The 27,749-nt window shown below is 46.6% G+C and overlaps 1 protein-coding gene across 6 annotated transcripts in view; it reads left to right on the top strand.

The window, feature by feature from the left end:
• cntn5 (contactin 5) overlaps nt 1-27,749 on the top strand; it is a 149,845-nt gene that overhangs the window by 59,683 nt on the left and 62,413 nt on the right. For 4 of the 6 annotated variants that reach the window (XM_035525503.2, XM_035525504.2, XM_081716020.1 and 1 more), the window contains 3 exons: nt 14,287-14,493; nt 21,168-21,291; nt 22,065-22,240. In XM_035525503.2, coding sequence (XP_035381396.2) covers nt 14,287-14,493; nt 21,168-21,291; nt 22,065-22,240 — 507 coding nt within the window. Of the gene's footprint in view, nt 1-7,377; nt 7,508-14,286; nt 14,494-20,596; nt 20,720-21,167; nt 21,292-22,064; nt 22,241-27,749 lie in introns of those variants that run through there. The other 2 variants (XM_081716021.1, XM_081716022.1) reach the window with 2 other exon arrangements.

Raw genomic sequence — 27,749 nt, forward strand, 5'->3', positions numbered from 1 at the left:
GGAAAGAGACGCTTGCACATTATCCAGAAATGTTTTTCTTTCTATTCTCACAATTATCCCTCGCTATCAAATGGCAGCCTTCAAATCTATTAATGTCGAACACAGCAGGAATCTGATTCCTTCTAACCGGCTGAGGGTTTTATCGGACTCCCTCGTGAATTATCTGCGCTTTGATAAAGGTCCTCCAGCCCAGGTTCTTTATTCATAAATAATAACAGTCTCCTGGAAGTGCCGTCCATTGGCCATGGGACTTTTGTGGGGGAACGAGAGGGCTGGACCTTTAGCAAACAGCATAAAACAGCTGGTTTCCACTCCGGGGCCTGGAAGAGCCCAGCATCTTCGCTCCACTGCTGGGAAACGGGAGAGCAGGTTTCCAGCTTCTTCAGGCTTCTCTCCGGCTCTGCTGAGAAGCTTCATTAAGTTATATTCAACCCTGCTGGATCCCAGCGGGCGCAAGGTGATGTACAGTCAGAGGTGGAAGCAAGACTGCTTTGACATAAATAATCTGTTTGTTTCATGGATAAATGCAATCAAATGAACTCTTTTTTTCCTTCCTGTGGCTCACAGGGTTTCGTGTTCCACCCATCCCCTTGCTCAGTGAGCGCAAAAGAAAAAAAGAAAAACAGCGTTTGCACTTTCTGCAAGCAGCCTGAAACAGTACCTCCTGAAATAATCTCTCTCTCTCTCTCTCTCTCTCTCTCTCTCTCTCTCACTCACACACACACACACACACACACACACACACACACACAAACACATTCACAACACACACATATTACACACACACACACACACACATACACACACAGTCCTCTAAGCTTGGTCCTCTTTGCTTTAGCACGACCAGCTAAGATATTAGATAAGATAAGATATTATTAGCAAACTCTGTGTGTATCAGTGTGTGTGTGGGTCACTGTATCAGAGTGTCACTGTGTGTATCCGTCACTGTGTGTCACTATATCAGTGTCAGTGCCACTGTGTGTCTCAGTTTCAGTGCCACTGTATTAATCAGTGTGTCATTATATCAGTGTCACTGTGTGTATCAGTGTGTGAATGTCACTGTATGACACTGAGTGTCACTGTGTGTATCAGTGTGTGAATGTCACTGTATGACACTGAGTGCCACTGAATCAATGTGCGTGTCACTAAATCACTTTATGTATCAATGTGTCACTGTATAACAGTGTGAATGCCACTGTGTATATCAGTGTCTGAGTGATACTGTATCACTGTCACTGTGTTGATTGGTGTGTGAGTGTCAGTGTGTATATCAGTGTCTGAGTGATACTGTGTCACTGTGTTGATTGGTGTGTGAGTGTCAGTGTGTATATCAGTGTCTGAGTGATACTGTGTCACTGTGTTGATTGGTGTGTGAGTGCCACTGTGTATATCAGTGTCTGAGTGATACTGTGTCACTGTGTCACTGTGTTGATTGGTGTGTGAGTATCAGTGTGTATATCAGTGTCTGAGTGATACTGTGTCACTGTGTTGATTGGTGTGTGAGTGTCAGTGTGTATATCAGTGTCTGAGTGATACTGTGTCACTGTGTTGATTGGTGTGTGAGTGTCAGTGTGTATATCAGTGTCTGAGTGATACTGTATCACTGTGTCACTGTGTTGATTGGTGTGTGAGTGTCAGTGGGTATCGCTGCGTGTCAGTGTATCGTTGTGTGCGTGTCATTGTGTCATCGTGTGTCACTGTGTATATCAGTGTCTGAGTGATACTGTATCACTGTGTCACTGTGTTGATTGGTGTGTGAGTGTCATTGTGTCATCGTGTGTCACTGGGTATATCAGAGTGTGAGTGTCTTGTGGAGCAGTAGCAGCTGACCCAGACAGATGGAGCCAAACTGTGGGAAAGCAGGTCCAAGTTCAGGCAATTAGCATGACAGCAGCGATTACTGGAAACGCTTAACTTAATCATTCAATGGTTTCTCACAGCTTTTGCTCAATGGCCTATGGTCAAGGGAGTCCAGGGACGTGTTTGAGGGTTTGTTGTGCATCATATTCACATCCACATTACTTGTTTTCTGAAATGCACGTGTGTGCGCGCTTGTGCATCTATTTGTGTGAGTGTGTGTTTGTGTGGGTGGGTCTGTGAATGTATGTGAGCATGTGGGAGATGACATAAGGCGCTGGCTTCCTCTGCATATTTGCCGTTTTCTCAAAGGGCTTGACCTGTTTTACCTGGTTTACAGAGGGGGGTGAGTGGCTTCATTTGTTTGTGCTGAGTCCATTTCTCCTCATTGATTTTTGATCTGGCCAATCCATTGCATGTAGGATAGCCCTTTGCAGCTGACAGTGCGTGCCCTGATTGGTTATTTCAGCAAGGCCACACGCTCTCTTTGTGTCTCTCTCTGTGTCTCTCTCTATGTCTCTCTCTGTGTCTCTCTCTATGTCTCTCTCTCTTTCTTTTACCTGATCTCTTTCCCTCTCTTTCCTTCTTCCCCTCTTTCCCCAACTCCTCTGTCTCTCCCTCCCTCTTTACCTCTTCCCCCTCTATCTTTCTTGTTCCCTCTCTTTCCAGCAACTCTCTCTCTATCTCTCTCTCTCTCTCTCTCTCTCTCTCTCTCTCTCTCTCTCTCTCTCTCTCTCTCTCTGTGCCTTTATTCAGTATTTGACATGGAAGGCACACTAAAACATCCCCATATCCAAACTGTTAGGGAAGCTGCTGCAGGTCTCTGCTGTTGTCATGGTTTCGACAGTAAAAGAGCCAGAGCCTTCAATTAGCTTAGCAATTAGCAATGGACCAGCTGCGCCCAGCGTCTCCTGCTCAGCTCATCCTACCAGCCGTGCGTGTGTGTGTGTGTGTGTGTGTGAGCATGTGTGTATGGGACTCTGGTCTCCTTGCAGAAGCTGTGTCACCGTTGAGCCAGACCTGGTACGGGATGCAAGTGGAGCCCGTGGCATGAATTCATGTTCTGTTCCCGGTCCCGTTGTCCAGGGCCAGGATGAAAGCAGCAGTGAGAGACAGGGTCTCCATGGTGCATTCAGATTTGTGTCAGAGTTTCCCTCTAATAGGGTCAGACTGTCTACACATGTCAAATTGCCTCTACCTGTAGCACCCAATGCTGTTTTGTACTGACACTCTGTATGAGCTGTTAGCCGGTCTGGGTTAGAGTTCTCTCATCAGTGTGCTACTATCGGACACACCTCATGGACATTTGTAAAAGTCTGTGATTATAAAATTATAACGTGGCAGGAACACTCAGTGTGGGGTTTCTTGTGCTGCAAGAATTACACCCAAGAACAACGTCAGAACCTTCATTAGAACCTTCACTGGAAGCACCTGGTGTCTGTGCACTGAGAGTCCAAAGCCATCTGTCACTAAACACAACTCATTTAAGACCTCCTCCAGCCCTTCGCCAGTGCTCAGTTTCTGAATCACTGTTTTGGGTGGAAGACCATGCTCAAGTCAACGGCAACACAGACCAGCGTCAAAAACTACAGCACCCAAACCCACTGGGCCTGATGAACGCCCAGGTCCATGTCACTGGGTTAGCATCAGCGACAGCTGTGTAAAGGACGGTCACCTAAATAATTTAAGATTGGCCGTGGTCCTGCAGTCAGAAACTGACTGTTGATGAACCAGGCAGAAGGACGTTGATACAATCGCAACAGTCAGTAAAACTGGAAAACTGGACAGTGAGTGTATGTTCAAGGCGGACGCTTTTGAGAGCCATGTGCTTCGTTAGCTTCTGTGTGTTTCAGTTCCATGGGTGCAGCCTTGACCTGACGCGGATGTCACGGCCTGTACGTGAAAAGCAAGGTCAGCCTGTAAAAGAAGCCTTCGTGTGATTGGCTGGGGCCCACAGCGTCCAGGGTTTTTGACAACTGGCCGGTGCTGTGGAATCAGGTTTACTGTGGTTCCGATGAAAAAAAGTGGCGATTTATTTCACATTCTCCTCCCACATCATCCCACCCACATGCAGACCCTCCACTTACTGCAGAATTAGAATTAATTACAGCCAGTTATGCATTAGATAATATCCCAAATTTACTATATTAGATCATCATTCAAATTAATTTTTGGAAGGTTCTTTTTCTTTTTTTTCGGAGCTTGGGACAAGGCAGTCAAGACTATGAATGGCTTGCCAGATCTAAGAGCGGGATTCATCCGTTTCCTTCCTGGAAGTGAATGCGGTCATGAGAAGCTAATTTATACACCACCGAGCTAACTTTCAGGTGAATTATAGCGTCAGTTATCCACACTTCCACCTTGTCTGTGGAATACAGAAGCAACCCAGCACTGTACTGTAGACGCTTTCCCTTCAGTGGTCTTCTTCGGGTCTCTCTTCCTGCTGTGATATTGCCGAGTGCATCTCTTTCATGCCGAGCCGCCATTCACGTGTGCTGAGCTGTTGGTCATGTTGGCCCAGCTGCGAGTCACATGCGCCAAGCTGCCAGTCACGTGCGCCGGGCCGGGCCGGACCGGCTCTCCCGCCGCCTCTTCGCCGATGCGTTTCTCTGCAAATCAATGAAGACACGTGAGGTCTTGGCAGCATCTCACTGTTCCAGGTTCATAATCGCCCTTCCCCCCAGCCTGCCTTGGCTCACGCAGCACACCCTGGGCCCTCGTGGTTAATTTTAGTGAGGACACTTTGTCAGACCAGCTTTATCAGATCACTGAATTGGTTTCGATTTCTCAACCATCAGTCAAACATCAACAATTTCATGCTACATTATTAATATGGGGAGAGTCCAAATTAAATGTCAAATCCAACTTGGAGCCAGGAGAGCGTCTGCACCGGATTTTAATGAGTGTGTGACCATGGTGGAAATTTATTTACACACCAAATATGCCTAACAGACCCCAGGAGATTAGGAATCTTCTGAGAGCTATCGTGAAGATCTCTTATAGAGAAGAATCAAGGCAAGTTACTGGGTAAAAACTACATTTCAACTGGAAACAATGACCATATTCAGTTTAATTGGTTAGGAATATATAGTGCACTTGTGGAACAATTGCCTTTTACAGTCAAATTTGGCAACATCATTAGTATAAGAACAGTATAAACAAACGGTCTTTAGATATTGTAATTGTAGTTGTGCTATTTCTAGAAACAAGTCTCAATAAACTGTACTCACATAGTTTTATATACATATATATATATACATATATATATATATATATGTATATAAAACAGAGAGAGAGAGAGAGAGAGAGAGAGATGTCTTAGAAGACTTACCAGAATAAAGCAGGCAGGACCAAAGATAAAATATTTCTGATCTGTGCGTTGAATGTCTCTGCACTCATGCTAGCGGAACTTTTTTACATTACGTATACTACATGGTTGTTTTACCATGGTTGATGCAGGGCACTTTGAAGAGTCTGTGAGTGTGTATGAGTGTGTGTGATTGTGTGTTCAGTGGGAGCTGTGTTGTATTCATGTTCGAGTGCTTCTTCAAAGCAAAAGAAAATATATCTGTCACGTAACGTATGCGCAAGAGCCTTTCTGTTTACCCAAGCCAGGTGACCTTAATGCTCAGCAATCTTCATTCAGTCAACAATACGATAACCAATCGAATTCAAATATAATCAGGAGGGGATGCACCAGTGCCGCGCTCAGTGTCAATACAGCATCAGTGACGCTTGTGAGACTTCCCAAGTTTCCCGTGCCAATAAGAGTAGCGCGGTTGTTTTATCTGGACATGCACTCAGCAGGCTGCTGTCATCCACACCTGTGGAGAGCACTATGGAGCTGCTTCTGCACGCACTGGCAGCAGACACGAGTGTGTGGTTCGGCACACACTGGCAGCAGACACTATTGTGTGCAGCAGACACAGGCAGCAGACACGAGTGTGTGGTTCGGCAGACACTATTGTGTGCTTCTGCACACACTGCCAGCAGATGAGTGTGTTGTTTGGCGCACACTGACAGCAGACACTATTGTGTGCAGCAGACACTGGCAGCAGACACGAGTGTGTGGTTCGGCAGACACTATTGTGTGCTTCTGCACGCACTGGCAGCAGACATGAGTGTGTGGTTCGACAAATACTGGCAGCAGACACTATTGTGGGCTTCTGCAAACACTGGCAGCACACTATTGTGTGCTTCTGAACCTACTGGCAACAGACACCAGTGTGTACTTCTGCACAGACGGGCAGCAGACACGAGTATGTGGTTCGGCACAAACTGGCAGCAGACACCAGTGTGTGCTCTATCACGCACTGGCAGCTGGCACCACTGTGTGACTCAGCACGCACTGTTAGCAGACACTGGTGTGGGCTTCTGCACGTTTGGCAGCAGTCACCAGTGTGGGTTTCTGTACAGGCTCTGCAATGTTCATTAATTATAATAAAACAACCAAAGCATTTCACCAATGCCTTTTCGGGAGATAATTCTGCGTCACGATCTCAATTCTTGAACTCTCTATTTTTGGTCCCTTCCAAAAAAATAAATAAAAATTTTAAGTGGAGAATGCAGAACCATTGAACACTTCACATATTTCTGTGCTAAATAAGAGCCATTTCGTTTGCTTCTGCATATGAAGTGTTCTGATCCCAATACTGACGGGTAACGAGTGCTTATGAGAGCCCCTGTCAGAAGGCAGATGGGTCCTCAATGTGTGGGACTGTGGCTGAGGAGACTGTCGTTGAACAGTGTGCAGATGACACTGAGTCATGTCTGTGATCAGAGCTTATATTGTTATGAGAAATTAGTGTTAATGAAGGGGCCTGCCTAAGCACATTGCATGGGAATAAAGAGAGAAGAGCCATCTGTTGCTGGAAATTCACTCAAATCTTCCCTCCATTATCAGATTTTCAGTTTTACAGCAGGGATCTCATGTTAGCCATTCTTCTGATTTATGCCTTCCAGCTTAAGTTATGTTATTACAGTATTTAATGTGCAGTTGTCTGTGCCCCTACTAAAAGAGGGGCTTGTATTTATCTCAGAGACTGGCTGTCAGGTTTTCTTGTTAAATCATGTCAAGCGTTTTCTATGCCGTTCCATGACGTCACATGGTGCAGAAACGCATAATATCCATGGTGCCTTTGATTTAGAAGCCCAGTTAACAGTAGATTGGAAGTCATCCTGTGTGTGTGTGTGTGTGTGTGTGTGTGTGTGTGTGTGTGTGTGTGTGTGTGTGTGCGTGTGCGTGTGCGTGCCCGTGTGCATGCCCTGGCTTAAATATTAGATGTATGCTAGATGGAATGTAGATGCGGGGTGTGGTTTGCTGAAAATAATTTCAAGCGTTGCATGAAATCATTTCCACCAAGGGCGAAGGAGTCATGTGTCCAGGGCTGCAGTTTACTGCGCATGCATTCTCCCTGGCAGCCGATCCTGTGTATAGACTCACACTCACAGCAGAGGCTGGTGTATTATCATGCCACGCACACCGCTAGAGCTGACCTGGAATAAGCGTCATACAGAATGCTGAGGATCCACGATGATGATCGGTTCAGTGCGGCCGATTACAGAACCTCAGAAAACAGACCAGTCGAATCCACCTTCTATTTATTTGTTTATTGAGGGTTTTTTGGCTTAGGGAAAAGTGAGGAACCAGGTGAGTAATTTTAGTGCCTCGCATGTTAAACGTGGGAGGAGAAGTGTGAGTACAAGCCAAGGTTTTGTTGGATATTTGGATTTCATGAATCATGGAGGCGAAATGAAATTCCATGTCCCAGCATGTCCCATGTCCTTGCGCGCTACAGTTCCAAAGGACACCTCAGTCGTCTGAGCTTCATGGCATATGCCGAGACTCCTGCCGATTCCATTAGGGGGGCTGCGTTATGAATTCATGCAGGCGCACTAAGGCTCAGGACAAAGACGAGCTTTAGTGAGCTCTCAGCTCAGCGAGGATGGTTTGCATATGATGTATGGATTCCTCGATTCCTAATGATATGCTATCGAAGGAATAGGCTCAAGCATAATCAGCCTCTGTCAATATAATCTCTCTCTGAAAATCTCCATTAATCTAGCAGGCTACGGCTAATCATGTCCCCACACTTCAGCAACGCCCCCCCCACACACACACACACGTCGCATCTAGTTATTGTAATTAATTTGGGGTACCAAGGACCAGAATTGCACAGGTAGGGACTGGGGCTAGACTCTGTCAACGATTTCTGCTACTTGGATGGTAGGGTCAGAATATGACGGATCCATCCTGCCTTGTATCAACGGTCCAGGCGGGTGGCGATGGTGTAATGGTGTGGGGATGTTTTCTTGGCAAACTTTGGGCCCCTTCATGTAGATGACAATGAGTTCATTGTACTGAAGTTGCCTCCACAGTCACCAGCTCTCGGTCCAATAGAGCACCTCTGGCATGTGGTGGAATGGGAGATTCGCATCGTGGATGTGCAGCCGACAAACCTGCAGCAACTTCGTGATGCCATCAAGTTAATATGGACTAAAATCTCTGAGGAATGTTTCCAGCACCTTGTTGAATCCATGCCATGATGATTTAAGGCATTTCTGAAGGCAGTGTGTGTGTATATGTGTATGTGTGTGTGTGTGTGTATATATATATATATATATATATATATATATATAGAGAGAGAGAGAGAGAGAGAGAGAGAGAGAGAGAGAGAGAGAGAGAGAGAGAGAGAGAGAGAGAGAGAGAGAGAGAGAGAGAGAGAGAGAGAGAGAGAGTAAACACTGCAGTACACAAGGTATCCGGAGGAACAGGATGTCTCTGAGAGCTGATGAAGGACCTTTTCCTGAAATGCCGTTTCTCTGTACTACACTGCATTTTTTACATATATATGTGTATTTTAAATATATATACAGCAGGTGAAATAAGTACATTGTACTTAAGTAAATTGAACACATCACCTATTTTCTAAGTAAATATATTTCTAAAGGTGCTATTGACATGAAATTCTCACCAGATGTCGGCAACAACCCATCCAATCCACACATGCAACGAAATCAAACTATAGATGTCCATAAATTATGTGTAATAATGAGAAATGACACAGGGGAAACGTATTGATCACATGAAGAAAGAGAGGTGCAAAAAGCCATGCAAAGTCATGACACCAGATGAGCCTATCAGCATTTAGAAAGCAATCCTGGCACTTACTGTAAATTAATATCAGATGGTTCAACTGATGGCCTATAAAAAGTTGTCTCATTACCAAGTTGCCACTCAAGAAACTTCTCATGGTTAAAACCTGTGAGCTCTCTCAAGACCTTCACAACCTTATTGTTGCAAAACATACTGATGGCATTGGTTACAGAAGAATTTCTAAACTACTGCAGGTTCCAGTGAGCACTCTTGGAGCTATAATCCAGAAGTGGAAAGAACATAATTTCACCATAAACTGGCCACGACCCGGTGCTCCCTGCAAGATTTCAGACAGAGGAGTGAAAAGAATTATCAGAAGAGTTGTCCAAGAGCCAAGGACCACCTGTGGAGAGCCACAGCCACAGGCGGGAACGTCATGGTGTGGGGCTGTTTTTCAGCATACGGCACAGGCACATTTCATATAACTGAAGGAAGAATGAATGGACAAATGTACCGAGACATTCTTGATAAAAGTCTGCTGCCATCTACAAGCATGATGAAGATGAAACGAGGGTGGACATTTCAGCAAGACAATGATCCAAAACGCACAGCCAAAGAAACTCTCAATTGGTTTCAGAGAAAGAAAATGAAGCTGTTAGAATGGCCCAGCCAATCACCTGACCTGAATCCAACTGAAAATCTATGGAAGGAACTAAAGCTCAGAGTTCATAGAAAGAGCCCATGGAACCTTCAGGATTTGAAGAGTGTTTGTGTGCGAGAATGGGCCAAAATCACACCTGAACAATGCATGCGACTAGTTTCTCCATACAGGAGGCGTCTTGAAGCTGCCATCACCAACAAAGGCTTTTGTACAAAGTATTAAATAAATTTAAGTAAGCGTGCTCAATACTTTTTCCCTGTGTCATTTCTCATTACACATAACTTAATTTATGGACATCTATGGTTTGATTTATTTGCATGTGTGGATTGGATGGGTTGTTACTGACATTTGGTGAGAATGTCAATAGCACCTTTAGAAATATATTTACTTAGAAAATTGGTGATGTGTTCAATACTTATTTCACCTGCTGTATATATATTTAAAATACACATATATATGTAAAAAATGCAGTGTAGTACAGAGAAACGGCATTTCAGGAAAAGGTCCTTCATCAGCTCTCAGAGACATCCTGTTCCTCTGGATACCTTGTGTACTACACAGCAGTGTTTACTATAAATTTTTAACTACAGTGAAATGCCATTACTCCCTGGAATCGAAGCACTTTGCTTCCACAGCTGCTGAATGATGTCTCTCTGAATCGTTCTGTTCCTCTAGATGCCTTGTGTGCCACACTGCAAATTTGGACTACCTCTACATCTTTCTACTACTACATATTTACTCACCTGGAACTCTTAAGTCAAATAAGTAGAGTAATGAATAGAGTGCCATAAGCTACTACTCTGTTTCCTAGACTACAGAGATATTAATAAAAACATTGCAAAATCTTGAATGGACCGCCGAGGGTTAAAAATCTCCATAAAACGTACTGCTTTTGTTCACCACAGAGCTGCTGTTTGTTGTCACCCGCCCAAGAGGGCGACTGTTAGCTACTATCAGAAGAAGCCGGTGCTTCACAACTGCGGGTCCTCATCGGCAGAAATTTCGGAACAGGCTAAAAAATGGCCTCCTCGAATGGGCTGGGTTTGCCGTCAGCTAGCCTCCATGGGAACCCACCCCCAGCTCTATCCGCTCCACAAAAAGGGTCGTATCAGGGTTGAAGAGGAGCTCTAGCCAGCTGTGCCCATTCTTTCTCTTTCGCCCCCACCGCAACGTTGCTTAATGTGTTTGGTTTCTCCGCCGTCCATGAAACGCTTACCTTTTGTTGATGAGCCAGGAGGTTTGGTGTCTTTACAGTACAGTCAAACACGGCTCGTTCGGGAATCTCTTCCACTCTGGGCTTGATTTGGATGGACGGAGCCAGAGAAGATAAGAGCACTGGCAACCCCAAAGCCGGTAGAGCGCGGTAATGAAAAAAGAACTTGATGTGCAGTGGAGCTGTGAGACCAAGAGGTCTGGGGTGAGGCTTCGGAGATGTCTGGCAGGAAGAGCCATTTCTTTTGGCTGGGAACGCTCATGTCATGCATAATATGGGAGACATATAAGAGAAATGGCAAACTGCTGTTTTGCAGTTTTATTGCGGCTCCTTTATGCAGCCGATGGCTTTCGAGCTAGGTGACAGCAGTCTGGGTGAGAAATGAGAGCAGGACAGCAACGTAGCGGCGAAGTCTTCTTGCCTGCCTCAAGCCTGCTGCAGCCGTTCACGGCCCTTCAACGCTGACTACCAATGAACAACCTGGCTCTGGCCAGACGCCATTTCGGATATGCGTGTTAGGACTCAGAATGTCCCTGTTTGCCTCAGAATGTCCCTGTTTGCCTGCGTTCTGGCTGCACGCGACGTCGGCACGAGCTTGTCCTCCTCGGACGCTCCGTTTCCCAGATCGGGTCCCAGCATGTCACGCAATATGCCAACTAGCTACATGCCACAAATTACTTTGCAGCAATCGTAGCTACTCTCAGTTCAAATATGTAAGTATACCGAGTCCAGATGAACGCGTGCGGTGGTCTGTGGATCTGTACATGTGATCCCAGAGCTACAGCTCTGCTTTCTAGCCTTGACATCCTGTAGTTAAATGTTCTCATGAAATGAGAGCGTGTCCAACAGGCACTAATTGTCAAACACATTCTCATCGATATTGTATGTGATTAATGACCAGTAAACATACCAAATATTTTTCAGTCTGAATTTCTGGTACCTTTTAAAACCTTTTCCGTCTACGTTTGCCTTGTAAATGAATTGGCGAGCGCCCCATCCAAGCCCCTGTCCCCTACCTGTTCACCATGACACCAGCACTCCACTCTTAGAACTTCTATCCGAGTTAGTTGACTTCAAACCCTAGTCGCTTAATTGAAGAGGTGGCCTACGCTCACAAAGTAGGGTTTAGAGCAGTTGTAAATCAGCAAAGTAATTGCACGTTCCGTCATTGACAGTGTATTTATTGTCTTGTCTAAGCTGCAGGCTTGTCCCTAAAGGCGGACGATTATTTCCAGCGGTGCCTTGCTGTAATATAGCCTTGTCACACAAAGGGAAGCAATCACTCTGCAGACCGTGGAGACTGCAGCAAGGTCTCTTATCAGACCTTTGACCTTTATGTGTTTGTGAATAGGTCTTAGATTTAAAATGCATTACTGCATGTTAAAACCATGCCTGTTTTAACAATAGTATATTAGTTTCAGGTTGAACTCATTTTGCCTAGTGTCATGGCTCAAATCTTCCAAAAGCGTGTTATGCACAAATAAAAAAATATTCACAAGTAAAATGAAACATCAGATCTCTCAGAAGATCATTATTCTAGGCCTTACAATTCATAAACCCTTCTTGTTACTTCTAGATTTAAAGGTTTTGTTTAGGCTTTAAATCTTAAACGAAAGAGTAAAATTAATGGGTTTAATTTGCCGGCCGTTTTAAATCTCCCTGTACAGCGGCGGGTCTGGGAGGATATTGCTGTCATTGTTTTCTGGAGGGCTTCGCATTGTGTGAGCAGGATGCATTGAGCCTAATGCTCTCTGACAGTGCAGCCCAGGCCCAGTTTTACAGCCTGCACTTCTGAGAGCAAGTCATGGAGGGCCTGTTGACGACTCTGCTTTAAACAAACTTGTTCCAGTTTCTCCTGTTCCGTTCAGGGCGGTATTGTGTTGTTTTTTTTCTCTTGCAAATGGCAGTGATGTATGTGCAAGTCATCCAGCTGGTGAAGAGAGAGAGGAAAAAAGAGATCATACACTTTGTATGTGTGTGTGTGTGAGTGTGTGAGCGTGTGTGTGTGTGTGTGTGTGTGTGTGTGTGTCAAGGCATGTACACAGGCACGTACACCATATCTGTATGCAGAATATGTGCAAAGTGAATGGATATAACTCAGCTAAGAAATACCCTAGACAAATCATATTAATGACTGAGAGGATAATAGGCAGAGGGTTAACATGTCTGATGTGTCTGGTGAATAGACAATTGAACTTATTTAAGAACGTTGAAATCTTTAGTCAGGCTGCAGAGTTCATCTCCAGATCGCTGAGGGTATATTGATGTATACAGTGCCTGCGTACCCTTATGAGTCATTGATTTGGCAGCGGCTGTCTGCAGGTCTGCCCGTGTGTGTTGTAATCCTCCCTCCTTTTGTTCTGTCTCCCCCATGCCCGTGTGCATGTCTGCCTGTCGTTTGTTAACCCCAGCATCCATTCATATCGTTCTATTCAAGTTCGGTTACTGCCTATACTTCCCCGCACGAAACCTTTGTTGTCAGACGAGACACCTGCCGGTTCGGGGACTGTCTCGTCTCTGGCTCCTCTGCACCCATATCGCTGAGACTATAAAGCTCATGCTCCCCTTTGAGCTCTCAATCTAAGTGGGGTCACGACACCCACTGGAATCAGCAGAGAGGGCTCGTACTTCAGGAAGCGCATGTGGTTGCCATTTCCTTAATTCGGTCTCCAGGTATCAGCCTCTACATTTTCAGGATTTGGAGTGGAGGCACGGGACAGCGTAGGTTATATTTTGCAAGTATCCCAAGTCTGCCTTCAATTAGGAGCCTATAAATGTCAACTGAGTTTTTATTTATCTTTCCTGGCTCGAGCATGTCTGCTGAGATTCAGGTCTGCGTGACATGTGACTTCAGTTTCTAGAGGTTAAAGAAGAGTTATGCGCAGCGTGTGTTACGCACAGGACAAAGCACTAAAGTTGATGGTTCATCAGGTTTTGCTTATTACAAAGAGATGCAGCTTGATGTAGAAGAGTTGAGCCAGTACATGTTTGAGGTTTAATTTGGAGGCCAAGAATAGAAGGGACTTGAACAGGCACTAACGCAGGTTTGAATTAAGACATCAATTCCTGTGCTGCCCACCTCTGCTGGTGGGGTTTCAAACAAAAATAAGTGATTTCCACCAGTGTAGGGATTAAGCAGTCTGATCTGATTGACGTAACATGATAGGAATATAATTAGCGTTGTGTTTCCGGGCAAAATGAATGGCTGAGGAATAGATGAGAATTCTGTCTTTGAATAAGTTTCTCAGTGAGTGCATTTTTTCATTATCATGTCACTTACACATATAATTGTAATTTTGTAACTGTAATTTTTTTAAAATTTATTATAGTTCTTTTGCTTCTTTCTTGCTTTTTACAAGAGTAAAAATGAATGACATTCAGAATAAAAATGGAAGAGCAAATCTAGTGCCGCTGTCTGCTCTCTCCGTGAACCCATCCTGGGTCTGTTCTCCCTTACAGATCTCGCCAGATCGGTTGCCGGGCGACCTGTGCCATACGCCGCCGTGCTGCGGATGAAGCCAGACAGCTCCTCCTCCTCCGCGCTGAGCCCCCGGGCGAGGGCACGGCAGGGCCGTGGGGGCGTGGCCTCCTTCATACAAGACTGGCCTCCCTTCTCCAGGGTGGGGCTGTCGGCCCTCGGCTCCCAGGAGGACTACCGCAGCGAAGGTGAGAGTGGTGGCATGGATTCAGTAAGAGGCACAGTAGATCTCGCACCCTCCTCTCGCCTTTTCACGAAATGCGCTCTGATCTCATACCATCGCCGTCGGTCTCACGCGTTTCTGAGGCCTGCTGACGGAATGCGCGCAGCGCTTCTGTTTCAGTCCAGTGCAATGACCCGTGCCCTCCAGTCCATTTAAAATCCTTAACACTTCCCGTCAGACAGCCCCCTCCTTCTCACTAACGCCTGCGGCTAATTAGGGATCTCGCAGGCAGCCACGGCGCAGGCCGGTTCCCACGCGCGCCCGTCGTAACTAAGCCATCACCACGGGTGCGCACGTGCATAATGGCCGGGGTGACCTAGAGAGGAAGGCCAGGCTGTTCTACTCATCACAGCGGCGCGGCGCGAGATGCGGCCAGGGTCGCGGCCTGTAGGAAATTGAACAGGGATCGTCGGCACATCTCGGCACTCCCTGCGGTCCTTCCGTCTCCTGCCTGATGGATTCATTTGTCAGCGAAGGAAATCGAGAATTTGCCCAGGTGCAGGAGGAAGCCGTAGTATGACAGCTATCATTACAAATAAATAATTTCTTGTGCTGGTAGATTTTTGCCGCACGTCTCCGACGCAGTTGCGGCCTATGGAACCATCAGCGTTACCTTTGGAGACGAATCACTTTGCCGCTGTATGAGAAGATTATGTGATGGAGGACTTTGATATTGCTTTGGGTCAGGTGTTTTCTGATGCACCGTATTTCACACAATATATTTCTATTGCTTCATAGGTTTAGGAAACAAGAAAGCATTTTCTGCGTTTATTTGGAACGATTGGAGTCTAGGGTCTGATGCTCATGCAACACTTGCAGGTCGTGCAATCTTTGTTTTTCTAACAGATGTGTCAAGGTTTTTTGACAAACTGTCTCAAAAAGTTTCCTTTCTGCTTCCGTAGGAAATCCTAGTTATGAAAAAAACAACACTACAGATTAATGGTCATATTCAGTTCACCGGATCACATGAGTGTTTAAGTGAATTTCGGCTCCCTGCAGTGACATTTGTGCCACATTAAACCAGCCATTCACGGCTCGGTGGGAGCAGGTGAGCGCGTCCGACCGGCTCTGAGTGGGGTCATGGGACTTGTCCTGCCAGACAGAACAGTACCGTGCGCCCAGCAATTCCCACACCCCACACGCCCACCCCTCCCACCCTAACAGGGCACAGGTGCTTCCGAGCAACCGTGTTCCTCCTGTTTCCCTGTTGGCAGGATGTGAGCGGGATGTAATACGCCACAGCTGGGACAGAGCAGGCAGGGAGACTGATGGCCCGCGGAGCTCCTCTCGGATGACTGATCCCTCTGACATTATCAAGCAGCTAAATCATAAAGCACTCAGCACCTACCCCACACGCCGCGTCCCAGCAGGCCCTGATGAGCGGCACGTCCGTGCAGACGCGCTGCCTAGACACGGCTGCGAGACGCCTTCTGCTCTCCCCTCGCTCAGACGCAGCTCGTGGTGTTTCAAACGGGGCCGCGGGGTCTACCCTCATTGTGGGCCAGGCTGGCTTGCAAAGCCTCACCAGCCGTTCTGTGCTGTACTGAATCTGTTTACGTGTGTTTGTCATTTTTTGATTGGTCGATTGACTGGTTGGCAGGTTGGTTTTGATCCCTATGTCCATGATGCACCCAGAATTTGCACAAATTTTTCCAAAGTAATATAAGTTTAACACTGTATTTTCTCTGTATTGTGCAGACAAAAGACAGCAGACAGCAGTCTTTTTAAACAATGAGGGCATTGACTCCTACTGTGACAGAGAGAGAGAGTGAGACAGAGAAAGAGAGAGCTTCATTAAAGGGAATTTGAGAAGAAGACTCATGAAAGTGTGTGTGGGCAGAGTGTAATTATTAGCTCCACAGTACACTTTTTCATTCTTTCCTGCATAACCCACATTACAAAACATAAACGTCTCTTTCTCTGTGTGTGTGTGTGTGTGTGTGTGTGTGTGTGTGTGTCTTTCTCTCTGTCTCTCTCTGTCTTTCTCTTATAATATGATGTTAGTCTTTTTATATTTGTATTATAAATATCTGATTGTCGACAGCGCTTGGCTGCCCGTCGGTTGTACTGAGTGGTGCACTCAGTAGGGTGTGCGTCTCGTCCGAGGGGTTTAGGTGTTCTCAGTAGCACACCCTCTGGCTGGGCCTGAGGACCGCCCCGCGCTGAGGACCCTCCCCCACACCCGTCTTAAACAAGAGCGCGTTGTGATGAATCTCCCCGAGCAGGACTGAGTCATGTCATTTACAGCCCCTGGTAAAACCCACAGTACCCACTAACTACATGTTTACGATGCACATACCTGCCAGACTATGACAGGTCACAATTATAATTATATAACCAAGATTTACTTTAGTGCTGATTCCTTTGCATTCCTGAGCACAAGGCATGGCCTGTTGTTGGCAAGTGGTACTCCTGACAATCGTATCTGTTGCTGTTCCTGGCCGCAAGCTGCGTAATAAACTTCACAATGCCATGTTCTGGTTTCAGGGAGCGAGTCTTAAACCCCAGGGCCTCCGAGGCCAGAACTCTCTACTGTTTTGTGGGAGGTTTCGGACTCGTGCACACCTGAAAGGGCTTCATAATTAGCTGATACTTTGCATCAGGTGTGATAATGGAGGGAAATCACTGTGCTGCAATCGTGCTCCCTCAGGATGGCAACTTGACACCATTGGTTTGGAGGGAATTAGCAGTTGATTAACCACTCGAGTGCCTTGTTCCATGCAGCAACAAAACAGATGCCCGGGGGCGATGGCTTGCTCATGCGCAGGGACGACCCTCCTTACCGCTTCCTTCGGCTTTGCGCGCATCCCATGGCCAGAAGGTCTTGAGAATAGTATGTTAATTAGACGTCAGGCAGACGTCTGCATACCTTCACTTTGTGTCTAATGTGCAGATGACTAGAGGGTGAACACAGAGTGGGGGTTTATTGTTTGTTTGGTTGTTTGGTTGTTTTTACTGGCTGAAGCCTGTAAGCCCTGATGTGTAAGAGCCGCAGAGCCCAGCGCATTTCAACTGCAGCAAATTGCTTGGCAGTGGTGGTGGTGTTTTTGTTTTTTTTTCCTGAAGACTCCAGCAGATGGATGGGTTTCTTCTGCCCCACCATGGTCTCCATTCTCCTCTTGGACTCGTGATTTATGTATGATTCAAGAGGAAGTTTTATTTCCTGATGGAATTACGTTCTGCTGACAAGAAGCTTTTGAGACTCCGTTTGGCTTCCCAGTGAGCGGAAGCCAAGCTTCTTTTGTCACCAGATCATTGAACGGAGAGAAACTTCTTCACCGGCAACTCCGACTAACTCCTAATCACTGCTGATGGAGCATTCTCTTAAACCTTTGAGTTTGTTATAAAATAAAATGCCTGAGCCGTGACAACCAGTATACATATTCATTGTCTTAATATATATAGATAATGTATGCTACTGTGAGTTTTAATACCTAAAATTGTTTTAGGGATAATTTACCCTCATGATAGAATATTATCTTTTGACGCTGAAATGGTATTATAGGATTGCAAAACATGTCTTTGGGCCGTTTGCTTGGAAACAACATGTCTGTGTATTTTATAAATACCGTGTATTGTCTAGGCCCAGAGATGTGCAGAAATGTATAGTAAGTACTCACTGAACTCTTATTCCTGCCAAAACACAAAGCCAATTATTCAACCAAGCAACATGGTGTCGCTTTTGTATACCGAATGTGAGAAGAAGATTTCACAGTCAAGCAGGATTTTGACAAAAGCCAAGGACAGTGCCTTGCCAAGCCAAGAGAGGGATTGCCATCTGATGGGCACAACGTAGCTTCCATGCCTGGTGTGTGTCTGTGACTCTGAGCTGCGAACGTCGTTTACGTGTGTCGTTTGTTCATTACTCGACCATTCCGCCACCTCGGTCTACTCGTGACGTGAATGTTAAAAGGAAAACATGTCCCGACGTCTGAGCCTACGTCTTCGGCCCGGACTGGCTACACATCACACGTAAGACTTTAGATAGGTGTTAATGGAGGGTTCAGGAAACTATACATAGGTGTTAATGATTTACAGAGGACGTGACTAGTGATGTGCGTAATGGCCGAAAGTTGTTGAGGAGAAGCCCATGTGACACGAAGCACTCTGTTATCTGGCAGGATGCGGGTTAGCTGAGAGGTTGTCTAAGATTTGAATGTTTGAATTAGAGGAGTTTAGGTACTCATAAGGGTTTGGATTAGAGACGTTTAGGCACATATAAGGGTTTGGATTAGAGATGTTTAGGCACATATAAATGTTTGGATTAGAGACGTTTAGGCACATATAAGGGTTTGGATTAGAGACGTTTAGGCACATATAAATGTTTGGATTAGAGATGTTTAAAGTACATGTAAAGGGATGGATTAGAGAAGTTTAAGTACATAAAGCTTTTGGATTAGAGAAGTGCTTCACTCAAAGCCTTGTTTTGTTTCACTCGCGTTAGTTAACAAAACCGCTAATTGTAAAAATCGATCGTCTTCGGTTCAAAGAGGAACAGTCTGAATCGAATCCAGTACGTTTGCTTGCCCTGCTCCTTCTGACGCTGTCGTGCCAAGCTATAAACGTGTCACCGTGTTCTACATCCTTGTCTTCCCTGTTCACAAAACCTCTGCTAAGGCACTGCAGTGTAGGACATTATAAGCTCTCCACCCTAATCAGCGCCCACGCTGGTCTGAAAATCATTGGTCTCTTGGTTTAGAGCTCACCTCAGCCACTTGGAAAAACAGCTGGGTTCTCCCTGCTCTTTAAAGACATGGCAAGTGCTTTCTTGCTGCCCTGCCTGAGGAGGAAGTGATGGGTGTGACCATAGCTGTAATGTAGATTAGAGACATGGAGAGAAGAGAGGAGCTGTACTGTAGAGAGGAGCTGTACTGTAGAGAGGAGCTGTATGATGGAGAGGAGCTGTACTGTAGAGAGGAGCTGTATGATAGAGAGGAGCTGTACTGTAGAGAGGAGCTGTATGATAGAGAGGAGCTGTACTGTAGAGAGGAGCTGTACTGTAGAGAGGAGCTGTATGATGGAGAGGAGCTCTACTGTAGAGAGGAGCTGTACTGTAGAGAGGAGCTGTACTGTAGAGAGGAGCTGTATGATGGAGAGGAGCTCTACTGTAGAGAGGAGCTGTACTGTAGAGAGGAGCTGTACTGTAGAGAGGAGCTGTATGATGGAGAGGAGCTGTACTGTAGAGAGGAGCTGTATGATATACAGGAGCTGTATGATGGAGAGGAGCTGTACTGTAGAGAGGAGCTGTACTGTAGAGAGGAGCTGTATGATGGAGAGGAGCTGTACTGTAGAGAGGAGCTGTACTGTAGAGAGGAGCTGTATGATATACAGGAGCTGTATGATGGAGAGGAGCTGTACTGTAGAGAGGAGCTGTATGATGGAGAGGAGCTGTACTGTAGAGAGGAGTTGTATGATAGAGAGGAGCTGTACTGTAGAGAAGAGCTATACTGTAGAGAGGAGCTGTACTGTACAGAGGAGTTGTATGATAGACAGGAGCTCTACTGTAGAGAGGAGCTGTACTGTAGACAGGAGCTGCATGATAGAGAGGAGCTGTATGATAGAGAGGAGCTGTACTGTAGAGAGGAGCTGTACTGTAGAGAGGAGACCAGGAGAGAAGAGTAATGTAGCCACTGCACTGCAAGATTCATTATGCATGCAGCACTGGGCATTTATAATCTAGTGAGAATTCAGATATCCAACTCACAACAAATGGCCAAGATATGCACAGATGCTGTGTCCTCACACTCTCTCTCTACCTCTATCTTTCTCTCTGTCTGTCTCTCTCTCTCTCTCTCTCTCTCTCTCTCTCTCTCTCTCTCACACACACACACACACACACACACACACACACACACACACACACACACACACACACGTTTCCTGCTCTTCAGCTAAACTCGGCTGTTACTTACCTGCCATCTCCCCTGCTGACGTGTAGCAGTGAGCAGAGGGTGAATGGCAAAGCCAACATGAAGAGTCCGTCTGTGGGAAGTCACTCCATATTCCCTGAGTCGGGACATCTCGGGGATCCTTTCTGACAAATCACAGCGTAGGAGGAAAACAGGATCACGAGCTAATCCATGAGACTTGACTTGTTTACACAAAAAGACTGAATATGTGGGGCGTCGAAGGATGCTGGCAGCCTTCTTTGGAACAAGGCTTCTCCCCGAGAACCTCTGCAAAGAAGCGCAGTACGTAGAGATTCCAGAATGGTAGATTAAATGAACTGTGGAAAAAAGCCAGTGTAGACTGGATGTAATTAAGACTGTATATCCTCAAAAATGCACCTTAATATGGCAGTGCGATTATCACTCCTTCATTTAGAGCTTCAGCGTGGATGATACTCAGAAGAGTTCTAAATTGGAACAATTCTCAGTAACCCTGCAGGGAAATATTATTGAGTTCGTCCGCAGAGCTCTGGAGTGAGGGAGCTCGCAGAATTCCAAGCGCAATCACTTTGCTGTGCTAGCGTTCAGCCGGCGCTGTAACTCAATGTTGGCTCATGCTCTTCTGACACCATTAGTCCCCATTTGCATATGTTTTACTAAAAAGCATCTTTTAAACATTTGTATTGGTAAAGAGACTTGACGTGAGGGTTTTCTTGTTTGTTTTTATTTTGTTTGGTTTTTTTGTATGTAGAAAGCGAAGAGTTTGGGCCTGTGTTCGTCCAGGAGCCGGATGACGTCATTTTTGCCCTGGACTCCGACGATAAGAAAGTCACGCTGAGCTGTGAAGCGAGAGGAAGTCCTGCTCCCACATACAGGTACAGGTCTTATCATTTCATTAACCCGGATTAAATAAATGGCTAATAAGCCGCATTATATCTTTTTCGAGTTTTATTATTAATCCTTAGACCATTGCAGATGTGGCATTTCAGATAAAGTGGCAGTAACGCGCTGCAGGCTTTGGCCTTTTGGAATGATGTTCCAGCGCTGCCACATTAGACCAGTCCTGGACTCTCACAGCGGTACGCTCTTTACCAATCGACCAATCACTGGAAGAACTCTGAGGAACAGCTCTGGAGTTTAATCTGCTGTGGCGGGAAAACCTCAAAACTCTGCGGCGCCGAAACACATCCAGGCCTGGCAGGCCTGCTCATGCTTGGGGCTGTAGTTCAGTCTGTAGTTTCCATTATGTTTTGAGGGTATATATATCAGAGCGCGGGGAAGAGCTTCAACTTCTCAAAGGGTTGATCGGTCCCCTGTGTCCCTCCTGGATGAATCGCAGAGCTTATTACGCGTGAATAAAGAGACTTCTGAGGTGAACTGATCATGTCTTCTGTATTTGAGTGAATTGGCAGACACTGATACAGTTTGTCTTGTGGTTTAGATCAATAGCGCTGTCTGGCCTTTAAATGTATACTGGCCCAGCTCCTATCAGAGGACTTAGACTATAAGAAATAACTGTTTATCATCAGTGAAAAGGGGGCAAAAAAGAATTCATCTGCAATTCTGATAATAGCATTCAGTGTCTGCTTCTGAGTGCACGCTTTAGTATTCCTCTGTTCTTCCTCTAATCAGACGTTTGTGTTTGCAGCTGGCTGATCAACAGGACACACATAGATGTAGAGGCCGATATCCACTACAGTTTGATCGGCGGCAACTTAGTAATACACAACGTCAGCGAGGCCGTTGATTTTGGCAGATACCAGTGCAGAGCTGAGAACAGCGTCGGCGCCGTCCTCAGTCGAGAAGCCCTCCTGCAGTTTGCCTGTGAGTAACACACTTCTGTGGCTTCCCCCACCGCCCCACACACACACACACACACACACACTCTCTGGTATGGGCTACTGCTACTGCCGGCCTGCTCTAAATTAGCTCCTGAGAGGAAGCTTTAACGGTAGCTCTGCATGCTTCAAGTGCAACTCAGCCCTGAAATGTTTTGAACTGTGACAGAGTTTTTGGAATAATTTAGGGTTTTTTCGATGCTCAGATATGCTTTCAGAGCAAAATTTTTACACTCCCCCACCCACAAGACGCTGGCAGAGCGCCACGCGATCACGTGCTGGTTTGCTGGAAAACCCACAGAGCGCGTTCGGAAGTTTCCAGCCACATCGCCCACAGCACCTCAGTGGTTTACTGCACAGTGGAGATTAGACTTTCCTAAACGCCAGCGTTCAGCTCACGCCTGCCTCTTTGTATCTGCTTAATTTGAGCCGTACTTGGGCAGGTTACAGGCGACGGAGGACCGAGGTAGGTCCTGATGATTTCTGGGTGGGTCCTTGAGGACGGGCCTCTTGATGGTCCCCGTTAGCTGGGAGAGGGCCCTTAGCAGCATGGATCAGCGGTGTGCCCGAGCGGAAAGCACATTTCCTCTCCCGGTAATCCCTTGGGTTAACGCCAGAGCAGCAGCACCAGCCAAGGAAGGATACAGCACAGGGCCAAAGGCTATAAACTGGCCAGGAAAACTCTCTATTGTGTTCGGGGTTTTTTTTCACTCATGTTGCCTGGCAGTGGCAAGCCATAATAGCCTTACCGGCATGCCTACGGAGAAGCGCGCACCACGCCATATCCTGTCCTGGGGGACGCTTTTCGGAGAGGAGGGCGGGGACGCTTTGCAGCGTTCAGCATGCTCCCAGGTGGGCCGACCACGGACATGCAGGGTAGCAAGTGCGCTCGGTTCGTGGTGAGGAACCACTTTGTTAGCCACATCCTCTCTCCTGCACGGACCACAACATGAGCGCGAAGAGGAGTTCGTCTGTGAGGCGGTTTGAGGTCGGATGCTCCCATGAAGCAAGTGCGCACCCACTTTTTCAATTCAGATGCCACCCCCAGAAATGGGCTGCCTTCCTCGGAGAAGATTTCTGAGTCACCTGGGATTTTCCTGGTTTTGCTTATGGGCTCTCTATCTCAATGTACCTTCTATCATATTCTTACCGCCTCTAAAGTTACTTCAGCCACTTTTTAAAAATTTTTTTTTTTTTATTTCAAGGGACTTTTCAAGCCAGCTTCTGAGACTCTGAAGCTGGAAGGCCCGTAGATTTGCAAGCCAAGCTGAGTTTAGTTTGATCTGATTTGCTTTCTGCTTTGATGCATACTCTGGTAAACCTCGCCCAAAGCCCAGGTTGGGTCATTAGCCGGGTTTCTGCTAGTGCCCTGAAGTGGGTGAGTGGCAAGATGGATGCTCTCATGGTGCCGCTGATACATAGCCGTGCTGCAGGAACTGTCCAAGATGAGAAACAGCAGTGCAGAAACACGCTGGTTGTCTAACAGATAGATGGGGCCCCCGCTCGGTGTGAGTCCGAGGAGCGCGCCATCCGTGCTGAGCGAGAGCCGCCGTGCAGCGCGTTCCGAGGTCGGCATTTCCCGGCCCCCCCCAAGTTTCCCGATGGTCTGCTCGGCAGCTACATCGCCGAGACTTCCCCTGGCCGGCCCGTCGTGGTTTTTCCCAGCCTCCCGGCCCTCCTCCCTGGCTTTGACCTTGGTCTGCTCTCCATGGATCCAAACAAAGGAGCATCTCCCGCAGGAGGCATTGGAATGCAGAGCCGCCCTCGCACCCCTGCACGACGACGACGAGTGGCCATTTATCACCCTGTTGGAAAATGAAGCGTCTTTTTCTCTTATTGGCACGGGGCAGCGTGCCGCCTTTGATCCGCTGCCGCATTCATCCCCAGTGAGAGGTCACATCTGAATGCATGAAGCTTTCTCCCGAAGCCTTTCTCGCTCCGAGCCACACTGGCGTCGTATTACCCACCATTCAGATGGCTACATAACAACCTGCAGCTGTGACATAAACAGGGCTCCAGCGCGCTTATTCCCCCTCCGTGCTTATTACACCATTTCAGACACCCATGCCTAACTATTCCTTTTTTTTCTTTTTCAACTGGAATCATGGAAAACCCCTCTGCATGTTCACGCATAATGAGCAAACATGCGCAGATGAAGTAAAGGCAATCACTAAATAATCTGAAGTACACTCTATAGTGGCCACCACAGCACGGTTTCACAATCCTGGTGATTACAGGCACCGTTTCCATGCAGTGGCTCCAAGTAAACTTTAAAGCCCCTTTAAAGTTATAATGAATACAAACAGTCCCTCTGTGCAAGGCCGCCTCAAGCTCTCGAGTCCCTGATTGAAGAGACAGGGCATGTGTTTTCTCACTGATGGACACTCTGCTTATTCAGAGAGTACTCTCAATCTCCAGCCTCGTCCACACATGTTTCACGGATCCTTTGTGGAAGGATCAATCCCCTAAAAACACTCCTGCCAGGGAAACCGGGTGGAGTGGATGGAGTATCTTCAGCCCACGGGAGGTGGGGAGGGCGACTAACACAACCAACAGCCGCAGGTTTTCGGCACCGCGCTCCCGGTCTGGACTGGGCCTGCAATTCCTGCCATAGTGGACCTTTTTCAATACCCCTGTTCTTGAAATTCTGGGCAGATGAACTGGACTCCCAGACTACAGACAGGAAAGGACTGTCCTGGTCTCCCTTGCTTGTCGGCTCACACACTCTCTCAACACGCAAGTAGGAGGAGGTGACTAAGGTCTCAAGCCTCCGAGAGCGAGTACAGCTATAGGAATCAGCGCAAGGCGCCTTTCTCACCCTCGGCAGTTCTGCTCCAGTCAACCGTCCAAATCAGAGACGCAGGCAGTCCTTGGAACACTCCCGAAGAAGAGGATGGCTCATTTTTGATAGAGGCAAAGAGAAGATCTGTTTTGTTTATAGACCCTAAAACTGACGGTGGGAGTCAATGTTTTGGTGACCCTGTAGAGAGGGCAGGGAGGATGTTAACATGAACGTGAAATTGCATTGCCCCGAGCTAGCTCGAGCTGTAAAAGTAAAACAGATAGTTTGTAGGTGTTTATTGTCCTAACCGTCTCATGCATTGTGTATAGCGTGGCACTACTGAACGGACCTGAGAAACATTCCCCTTGAAATGCTATGTACGTTGCTTTCTTAGACTGACAGATGATTACCCAAATGAGAAAATCATCAGCTCGAACAGGTTCAGGCTGTATCTTCCATCTTCATCCTCTCCCTTTTCAACGACACTGTTGAGGACGGATGGATATTGATCCCAGTAAATGTGTCTCTCGTTACAGGACGAGGAATCAGGAGAAAATGAAAGAGCTGAACAAGAGGCAGAAAACTCTTAACAAGTCAACAGATTTTAATCTCTGCCTTTACTCTTAGTTTCTAAGGTTCCTTTGTAGTTTTCTTCTGTTGGATTACAATTCCTCAGGAAAAAAGACACCGCTTGACTTATTTTTTAACGGTCATGTAAATTACATGAATTTTATTTGGACCAGCTGTCTTTGGGATTTACCGCTTCCATTTTGGAGAGGACGGAGGCTGGGGCATTTTAAAGATAAGACCTCAGGCCAGTCGTCTTCCCCACCATTTTGAGGACCCAAGCTGTCTCAGTAGATGTTATTTATTTCATTTTTCTCCATCGTCCACAAAGGAACAACAAAAGAAAATCTATTTTCCCATTTAGACGACAGCAGGGTGCATTGATTAGCTATAATTCATATGCGGTGAGGGAATTGACGAGGCTGTGGATAAGACACTGATATGGAGAACAAGGGAGAGGCACTGACAGGCACTGATAAATCAATATCCAGCTCAATGACGGGAGGATTCAGAGGCTTTCCGTTCTACCCATGTCTCGTGACAGCTTGTTAAAGGAGATCACCCTCTCAGGGCCATCCAGAACACTCAGGGCCCTGTCCGTTCTGTTCTACCTGCCGCAGAGCTACTGGTCCCAGTGTTGTTTTGTTGTGCTGTCGAAGTGTGGGTGCATACAATGAGTTATTGCCCATGTAAACATAATACTCAGACCTGGACAATAGGAAATTTCTGGTATAATATCTTAAATTTACAAGTGAGATTAAATTAATGTAACGTAAGTGAATGTAACCTTGCGGTGTCTGTAATACTGAAAATAGTGAAATATGGGTCGATGTCTGTGCCTCCCTTCTGGTCCCCCCCGTAGACTGGACCTCGTAGACTGGTCCCCGTAGACTGGACCTCGTAGACTGGTCTACGGGTCTATGTCTATGCCTCCCTGCTAACCTGTGCTCTAGCACTGCATGTATGGCATCAAAGGTCAAAGCTTGTTTCAGCTGAGACTTTGACCCTGAGAGAGGGCAGCTTTGATCTGTTGATCTTGTGTGCTCCTGTAGTTTACTCTGATAAACACAGGCAGCAGTTTTGTGTCGCCGCAGCCAGCCTTTTTGTGTGTGTGTGTGTGTGTGTGTGTGTGTGTGTGTGTGTGTGTGTGTGTGTGTGTGTGTGTGTGTGTGTGTGTGTGTGTGTGCTCGCTCATGTATATATGTGAGTGTGCGTGCGTGCGGGTGTGCGTGCGGGTGTGTGTGTGTGTGTGTGTGTGTGTGTGTGTGTGTGTGTGTGTGTGTGTGTGTGTGTGTGTGTGCGTGTGTGTCTATTCAGGCTTCAAATTAACATTTTAGCCTGACAGCCACGGCTCAGACACACGGACGGGATGAAAGGCGATGTATTATCAGCGTGTCACCGACAGTGTGTGTTAACCCGTTTATAGCTGAAAGAGCGGCCAGCTTACTGTGTGGGATGCACTTCACGTTTATTCAGGAGTGCCCAGACATGTGCCGACAAGCAGAATTAGCAGTGTTAGTGCCACGTTCAGCATCAAAAGGCTGGACTGCAGTTCTTTGTCAGCAGACGCCCTTGTGCTTGTGATTGACACAGGAGCCAAACAGGAGCTTCTGTCCGTCACTTGTGCTGTGGGAATCTGGATGTTTCTGATGATGCACCATGTTGTGCCTTGTCACACATGTAGAGAAGCACACAGACTGTGATTTGCCATTTTTAAGGCAGTTTATTATTGGATTCGCAGTACTTGAAGCTTCACCATAATCAGACAGGCATTCAGTGCCTGTGGATTAGCGTGAGACTGGAGGTTTTTCTGAGTGGGTGGAAAAAGCATGATGTCACACATCACAGGAAAACGAGTGAAAGGTCACTCTTTGTCAGTTTATTGCATTTATTACAAAAATAATGGCATCGGTAACTCTAACCCTAATGTTTTACCTCCCTGCAAACAAAACTGGGTCTGCCTTGGTTCAGGGCTTCTCTCTTTCCCTCATGGAGACAGATTAGCAAATAATGCGGTTGTTTATAGCCCAAGCAGAGTTGACAGAACACGGACTGGTTTGGACCTTGATCCAGTCTCTCTGTGAACTGAATGAAAAATTAGTCCAGGCTCCTCAGTGACACCCCAAGGCCTAATTATCAATCATCC

Source organism: Electrophorus electricus, chromosome 6 (genome assembly GCF_041902795.1).
Source record: "Electrophorus electricus isolate QZ-2024a chromosome 6, ASM4190279v1, whole genome shotgun sequence".
In the NCBI taxonomy this organism is placed as follows: Eukaryota; Metazoa; Chordata; class Actinopteri; order Gymnotiformes; family Gymnotidae; genus Electrophorus; species Electrophorus electricus.